The sequence below is a fragment of the Centroberyx affinis genome, unplaced genomic scaffold (assembly GCF_046629955.1).
Source record: "Centroberyx affinis isolate AG114_WGS23_722 - 3 ecotype Tasmania unplaced genomic scaffold, CSIRO-AGI_Caff_v1 ptg002828l_1, whole genome shotgun sequence".
Taxonomy (NCBI): domain Eukaryota; kingdom Metazoa; phylum Chordata; class Actinopteri; order Beryciformes; family Berycidae; genus Centroberyx; species Centroberyx affinis.
Genome location: NW_027280970.1, coordinates 95,226 through 103,603, shown reverse-complemented (window position 1 = coordinate 103,603; position 8,378 = coordinate 95,226). Strand labels below are relative to the sequence as shown.

The following is an 8,378-nucleotide window of genomic DNA, read 5'->3' as shown; positions in this document are numbered from 1 at the left end:
TGACCAGTAACAGCAGCAGTAGCATAAAGCTTTACCAAGCAGCAGAGTGTGCAGCAGTTGTGAAGCAGGAATCAGTGTAGGAGGTGGCCATTTAAATAGACCGCCTTGTTATGAGAATGGAGTATGATTGGTGTGTGTGGTGATCAGCTGGTAGATGACTAGCAACGCGTGACGTCCGTGCCCTGCCTGAACTAACGCGATGCTTCATTTCTGTCTGGTGTCAAAAACTGTGAGGCGTACTTGGATGACATCGTGGTTTATTCTTCCACCTGGTCAAGTATTCAGTCGTTTGAAGGGTGCTTCTTTGACTTTGAATCTGGTGAAATGTGAGTTTGGTAAGGCGGTAGTTACTTACTTGGGAAAACAAGTAGGCCAGGGGCAGGTGGGCCCCCTTTTGGCCAAAGTCCAGGCCATCCTGGATTTTCCTGTGCCAGAAACACGGCGGCAACTCCGCCGGTTTCTGGGAATGTGTGGCTACTATCGGGGGTTCTGTAAAAATTTTGCTAGTGTAGTTGCGCCACTAACTAGCTTGGTAAGCCCCTCCAGCCAATTTGTCTGGACTGCTGCGTATCAGGACTCCTTCTATGCAGCGTGCCTGTACTGGCTGCACCTGATTTTGCACGTCCCTTTAAGTTGGAGGTAGATGCCAGTGCTTATGGGGCAGGCGCTGTACTTCTACAGGAGGATGATCATGGTATTGATCACCCGGTGTGTTACTTCTCAAAGAAATTCAACAAACACCAATTGAATTATAGTACCATTGAGAAAGAAGCCCTGGCATTGCTTTTGGTGTTACAACACTTCGAGGTCTATGTTGGTTCGAGCGCAATTCCGGTACATGTTTATTCAGACCACAATCCTCTCGTGTTCTTGTCTCGCATGCGGAATAACAATCAGCGTCTTATGCGCTGGTCGTTATTGCTGCAGGACTTCAACATTGAGATACATCACATCAATGGATTGGATAATAATGTGGCTGATGTATTGTCTCGCGTGGGGTGTTAGGAATCAAGCATTTCTTGCGGGAAGAAATGTTTGATCTTAGGTGGGGGGTGTTATGACCCTGGGTCATAATTTGTATTTGAGTGTATTTGTAGTTCTTCTGTTCTCCCTCCCTGCCTGCGGGTTGCGGTGTTCACCCTCATTGTATGTTTTCCCCAGTGTGTTGAGTTGCAGGTGGCGGCTGGTGATTGGACGGGAGACTAATGGCGCCTACTTTAAAAGGGGCGTCTGTCCAATGCTGGCTCACTCCTTCTTACTGGCTCCCAACCAGACCGTGCAGTGCTGTATTGAACCAAGTGAACGCCGTATTGACCGAATGCTGTAGATTGATCTCTGTTGTACAAAATGTAAATAACTTCTAAAAGAGCAGTCCTGGTAGCTGTAGGGGTGGGAAGCCTTTTCCTTTGTTTCCTTTTTCTCCTGTTTATGTTAGGGAGGCAGGTAAGCTGCTTGTATTTTTCTTTGCTTTCTTTTGCTGTTTAGGTAAGTTAGTGGTTATAATTTCAGGTTGTTGTGTTTGTTATTTTGGCTGTGCTCCCCCCGACGCTTTTTTGCTGCCGTGATAAATGACTCACTTTTGTTTGGACTGCACCTGCTGTGGCACTGGTCATCCTTGGGAGTGGGGAAAGAGGGGAGTCACTTTTATGCTATGCCCGGTGTTTCTCCTAGGTCGGGCGTAACACAGCTCTCAGATCTAGTACGTTTCTATGCTGGGTTGCCCAGGACCCATTCTAGCACCTGCTCATGCCCCAGCATTCGTGCACCGTGCCCCCAGCCACTCAGGGATGCATTTAATCTGTTGAGATTATCTGACTTTCCCAGGTTCTCCCACTAGTGGAGGCCCACACAAAGTCTCTGAGTGGCTGACATTGACATCACTTCTGTGGGGCCAGGCCCAATCCCAGGAAGCACCTCTGTACAGGACGCATGTACCAGAGAGCTAACAGAACTCCCTGAACCATTGCCGCCAATAGGCCCATGAGGCGAAGACACAGCCTCCAGATGACTTTCGGCCCTAGCCGGTAACAGGAGAGGCAGTCTTTGAGAGCCTCCTGCCTCTCCAGAGTCAGTGTCAGTATCGCAGCCCTGGAGTCCATTGCCATGCCAAGGAACTGAATTGTCTAGGAGGGCTCCAATCTGTTCTTCTTCGAGTTCAGGCAAAGGCCCAAGTCCTGAATATGCTCTAGGAGCATGGACACATGACGGCGACACTGTTGCTTGGTGCAGACGCAGATCAACCAGTCGTCCAGATAATTTAGAACCTTCAGTTAGGACCCTTTAGGACCCTGCAGAGCAAGGACTGCATCCATGCACCGGGTGAAAGTGTAGGGTGCCAGGGAGAAACCAAATAGGACGACACAGAACTCATAGGTCTTGCCCTCGAATGCAAACGTCAGAAACCGCCAGTGCCCCTTCCAGATGGGTGATAGGAAATAGGCATTCTTGAGGTCCACTGTGGCAAACCAGTCACCACTATTGATGGCTTGCCTCACCTCAGCACTGTCAACATCCTGCATCTCAGGGGACAGATTTGTTGAGCCAGAATAGGACACAAAACCCCCGTCCTGCTTAGGGTCAAGGAAGTAGCAGGAAAAGAACCCAGCCTGTGTGTTTCCTTGCTCCACCTATCTGATTGCTCCCTTCTCCAAGAGTGAAGTCAGTTCCGCATGTAACACCTCCCTGTGTTGCCGGTTTGTAGAGAAGGTAGCCACCCTTATTAGGGGAAGGCTGCGACAAAATTGCAACCGGTAGCCCTGGGACCCAGGTGCTTGCCCCCATTGCTAACCATGCTGTTTGGTGGTCTGAGGGGGAGCAATGACAGGCTGGGTTCAGGACACCATTAGGAGCAAGGTGGCTGCTTTGGACCCCCATTACCTCAAGCTCTGCCATCTTTCTTTCCCTGCTGAGACTTACACCTACGAAATGTCTCAAGTTGAGGCCTGAGGTCCCCTGGGCCCCAGTGTGGCTCCAGGGAGTCCCAGGATTGAGCCACTCTTTCCTGGTGGCCACCCTGGCACTGGCCAAACGTGCCTGACACTTCAAAGGCACAGGCTGTAGCACTTGGCAGTGTCTGACCCAAACATGGCGTAAAGCTCAACAGGAAACCTCAGCAAACAGTCCCAGTCCTCCTGCTGCAGGTGGGACTGGGACACTCAAAGGTGGTGCCGCACTGTCCACAATGTTGCCATGGCTTTTCCTACCACCTTTGCCTGTTCCTTCATTACACTAGGAAGCAAAGCAGAAACTTGCTTGATTTCCTCTGGATCCTCCGGATCTTCCTGCTCATTCTGCAACCTACGTGACAGCTGATGTAGGTTTAATGAGAGGATGGCACCCATGTTGGCTGGGTCAATAATGCGCCAATAATGCGCCCTTTAAATAGCAGGAAAATACTGCGCCATTGACTTTAGACCAGGTTTTTGTTGGTCAATGGCGCAATCGCTTTCCACTGCCTCAAGATAGCAATGTGCCAACAATGCTCCTGACCAAATCTCATTTTGAGACCAACATGCCCATGGGCGCACAGATGGGCGCAAGTACATTTGCTATTTAAACAATGTGGGCGCTGGCCATGAAAATGACAACTGCGTCAGTTGGAAACTAACAATGACACTTGTGCTGCACTTTGCGCCGGGTGTAAGATAGGGCTCTTAGTCTTGTTGGATAGCATTCTCACTTACAGAAAGTACCTGTTATTTCGTGGTAACATCTTCTGGCCTCAACGAGTGGCGTAAAGTCCAGTGTAAGGAGGAGTGGGGTGAGGGGGCGTCCCTGCCTCGCTCCTCTCCCTAAGGGGAAAGTTAGAGAGAGCCTGCCATTGACCGGTAAGATGGCCATTGGTGAGTGGTACAGAATACAGGTAGTTCAGAAGTCTAACCCACTTCATGAAATTGGTGCCAAACCAAATCTGTAGCCACAGCTTATCAAGTCTGCATGCTCAGACTGGATTTCTTCTTCTTCTCTCCCTGCATCAGACTCTCTGCTGCACAGCGCCTCCTACTAACAGACTGGAGGACCAGTGACATGTTGACACTGGAAACTGATTCATTGTAGAACTAGTTTTAATAAAATGCCTTGCTGTTTGCATGTGTTTTGTCACCTTGCACTAAATGTGAGCTGTTGTCATGTGTCCTGTGTGTCAGTGTGTACTCTAATTCTTTCTTTATTTTCTTATTTAGCATTTTCAATTTTAAGGAGTGTACATTATTAGTGATTTAATTTTTTTTTATATACTTCTGGTTTATGTAAAGTGTCTCTGAGTATCATGAAAAGTGAATCAGTCACACTCCTGCTGTGACTTTTATGTTGCCACTAGCTCTTTTTCTACAGATTATTAAAATGATTCCTAAAGTCTTGTTCTTGTTTAGTTTTAAATTAAACCTTAAATAAAACAGAACATGAAGTAACTTCCCATTAATGTAATAACACTTTACAACTAAAGCGTCATAATCCTGTTAATGTACAGAATGTCAGCTTTCCTTCAGTGGAGTAACAGTTACCTGCCATTAATGTAAAAACTTCTTTCTTGTTAATCATTTTTTACATTATTGTTTTTTTTTTTACACGGTTTATATTCATCCCTTAGTTAACAGCCAAATACATGAATGGATGGCAGGTGTTGAATTTTGACTGTTATCATTCACATTTTTATGTATGTTATCTGTGTTTTCATTAGATTATTGTGTTGACAGGATGATGACACTATTAGCTGCAAGTTGTTATTAGTCTAAAGGTTTATTTCATAAATGGGAATGTTAATACATAAGCAGTTGTGACAAACAGCAGCACACTGGTTGTACTGGTCAGATCCCAGTGTGACTGTGTTGAGCTGCTGAGTGGATTAATAAAGATTCAAATAATAATGATGATAACAATATGAAGGTTTAAAAATCATTACACAGTTATCTAGTAACACAACAGGTGTTTCAGCCCTTCAGAAAGCAACTTTTATATATATTATCCACGTTTTTGTTACTATGTTTTATTACATGACGAAACGGGACTCTATTTACTTTAATGCTTTATTTCACAAATGGGAAGGTATTATCAGTTGTGACAGACAGCAGCAGACTGTGGTTGAACCCAGTGTGAGTGTGAAGCAGAGTGGAGCTCACTCAGCCATTCCTGGATCAATAAAGGTTTAAAGAACAACAGCAATATTAAAGCTTAAAAAATCATCCTTCAGTTCTGCGGTAACACAGCAGTTTTTTAACCCGTTTAGAAATCTCCTGTGTCTTCAGCCCGTAAACCACCGGGTTGAACAGAGTTGTGATGATGACCATCAAAATGGACATGACGCCGGGAACAACGGCGTCCACATCGGCCTGCAGTCGGTTGTTGACGAGCTCGAACACGGTGCAGATGGAGTAGTTGATGAAGACGAGGAGGTGAGGCAGGCAGGTCCGCATCGCCTTCCCTCTGAAGGAGCCGGACTGCCGCAGGCAGACCACTAGGATCCGGCTGTATGAAAACAAAACAAACACTATCGGCAAAAACACGATCATTGCGTTGCACAGCAAGCTGTACATGTTGTTCACCAGCGTGCTCCCGCAGCTCAGATTCACAAAGGAGTAGATGTCACAGTAGAGTCTGTCCAGTTGAAACCTGCAGAGCCGCAGCCGGCCGGCCAGCAGTGCCCCCCCCGCCAGCAGGCCGGCCGGCAGCAGCCAGGCCAGCAGCAGCAGCGCCGCTACGGCCGAGGGCGACACCAGTGTGGCGTACCGCAACGGCTCACAGATGGAAATGTAGCGGTCGAAGGCCATGACCGACAGCAGCATGAAGCTGGACCCACCCAGGAAGTAGACGACAAATGCCTGACAGAGGCAGGCGGAGCGGGACACAAAAGGACGCTCGGACAGGAAGTCAGAGAGCAGTTTGGGGTAGACGGCGGTGCTGCCGGCAAGCGAGTTCAGCAGCAGAGCGGCGATGAAGACATACATGGGCTTGTGGAGGCTCCGCTGGGAGCAGATGAGGAAGATGATGAGGGAGTCTGTGAAGGAGGCAAAGATGTAGACTGTCAGGAACATGAAGAAGAAGAGATATCGGAGTTTGTCGAATCTGGCGTGACCTGGCAGAGTCAGATAGGTCTCGTTAAACCCCTCCTCCATCCTGGATGTCTTCATGTCCGAGAAATATTAGACTCAAACAACAGGAGCAGAGGTGCAACCATAAAACATTCAGGAATATTACATCAGTAAACACACACTGTCTCTATTAAAAACACTGTGGATCAGTTGTGAAAGGTAAAGGCCGACATTTCAGCCATGGAGCCTGAAAAAGTAGATTGTTATCTTTTGTAAGGAATGACAACAACAGAGACATGAACATTTTCATCTAAAATGAATTCAGCAAGATGAACATTGATTAGAAAAAGTGGATCAGACATTTCAAATCATCCAGTGTGAATGTTTCAAACACTTCCACACAACTGCTCAGTGTTTCTTCTGAGCAGACAGTGATCCGTCTGTCAACAGTCCACTGGTTTTATCCCACAGTTTCCATCCTCCATGGATCTCATTAGACACTCAACCAGCAACTGACAACAACAGCAACTTTATTCCCAACAGTTTCCTCATTGTCACAGTTTGACATTTGTCCATCAAGCCTGAGAATTTGGAAAATGCGTTTCCCCAGGTTGCAGGCAAAACAGACCCAGAAAACTTCATGAAATGAGTCTGAACTGTGAAGCTCAGCCTCCATGTTTCTGACAGGAATACTGCTCAGATCAGGTTCCTCCACCAGTAAAGGATTATGTGCCAACAGCAGGAATTGTTCTGGACATTTCCACCTGTTGGTCACATGAAAAGGTTGGCTAACCTTCCAGTTTAGCAGCTAAAACAGTTTGGTTCAGGTTAGTTTCAGGTTTTTCTCTTTGTTCAATAAATGAAAACTTGTTGTCATGAGTTGGGAATTGAACCATCTGCCCCCCTGACCTCCACAGCCTTACTTTCCACCATCAAACTACTTCCTGTTTCTAGTCCTGTCTCCTCCACCTGATCCTTTCCTGGTCCATGTAGTGTTTGGATGTGGTGGAAGTCTTAGTTTGGTTTGTTTTTCCCTCTTAGCCTCATCTCTCTGTATCTCTGTTCACACTGCAACACCATGTGTGCTCTGGTGTGAACAGCAAACAGCTGCATGGAGACTATCGCTCCGCCATACATATTACATATGTATGGACTCACAAGAAAACTCACAAGAAAGCCATATAGGCCCACAACAAACAAACTTTTTACAAATGTACACTATATACACACCTAACAGCTGAAGGCCCCGTCAGACCCTAAGACCAATACTGAGAGGTGGAGTGGCCACTCTAGCTGGCCCGCAAGATGCTAAACTGGCTGACAAAGGAGACAGACATCACCCCGACTGGGACCCTGTAGCAGCCAATAATGTAATAACTACCGTTAAAAGTCGATAATGTAATAACTGGCCAATAATGTAATACATTTTCTGAACCAATAATGTAATAACTTTTTGTGCATAATGTAATAAGTTATTACATTATTAGCTTGGTTAAAAAACTTACATCACATTATTTAAGTTTTATTTATTGGCTATAAAGTGTCACACTTCCATGACACTTACCCTTACCCTTACTGCCTCTTTCAAATAGCTGCTCAAAAACCTGACCACACACACACACACACACTAGGAATTATGACTATTTATTTGTTTGTGGTACTTGATGGTTAGACTTATCTCCAGCCCTGCCTTCTACTCTTTAACCATTTGAATACCAAATGAAGTGCGAGCACACATTTGAAAACGCAGACAATTACTCTTATGTTGTATAATATGAAATTTATACCTCTTTTGTAATACATTTTGTATGTAATACTGTGTAATGTAATAACCAGCCATTAATGTAATAACTTATTACATTATGCGCAAAAAGGTTTTACGTTATTGGTTCAGAAAATGTATTACATTATTGGCCAGTTATTACATTAACAACTTTTATTCCATTCAGAACAGAAAAATTATTATGTTATTGGCAGTTATTACATTAATGGTAATTACTACATTATTGGCTGCTACAGACCCTCATGGCTGGGCCTCCAGTGCAATGGGTGAACAGGATAACTGCCTCTGAGCCGAAAAGGGACTGCCTAAATCTTGAAAAGGTTGATGGAGCTGCCCAAGAGGCAGCTGCACAAAGTGATACCCACTTTAAGTTCACCAACTCAATTAGCTCAAAAGGAGGGGGCTGCAATGCACCTAGGACCCTGTTCAAGTCCCACAGGGGAGCTGCGGGTTTCCTGTCTCGGGCCTACAGCCTTTGGGCACCCTTAAAGAAATGCGTAATCAGGCCCAGCAGCCCTCAGCACCCACGTGATCCCTAACACCTGCAGCTTTGATGGCTGCTACCATGC

At 45.9% G+C, this 8,378-nt stretch overlaps 1 protein-coding gene across 1 annotated transcript; it reads right to left on the bottom strand.

Moving 5' to 3' along the window:
• Window positions 1-5,177: 5,177 nt before the first annotated feature.
• Window positions 5,178-6,110, bottom strand: LOC139658089 (olfactory receptor 11A1-like). Its single transcript, XM_071536120.1, has one exon. It carries the CDS (start codon window positions 6,108-6,110, stop codon window positions 5,178-5,180), a length of 933 nt encoding a protein of 310 aa, XP_071392221.1.
• Between the last annotated feature and the right edge of the window lie 2,268 nt (window positions 6,111-8,378).

What these genes read in the sequence shown, in the direction of transcription:
- LOC139658089 (XM_071536120.1), bottom strand. Translation starts at nt 6,110, where the DNA reads ATGGAGGAGGGGTTTAACGAGACCTATCTGACTCTGCCAGGTCACGCC.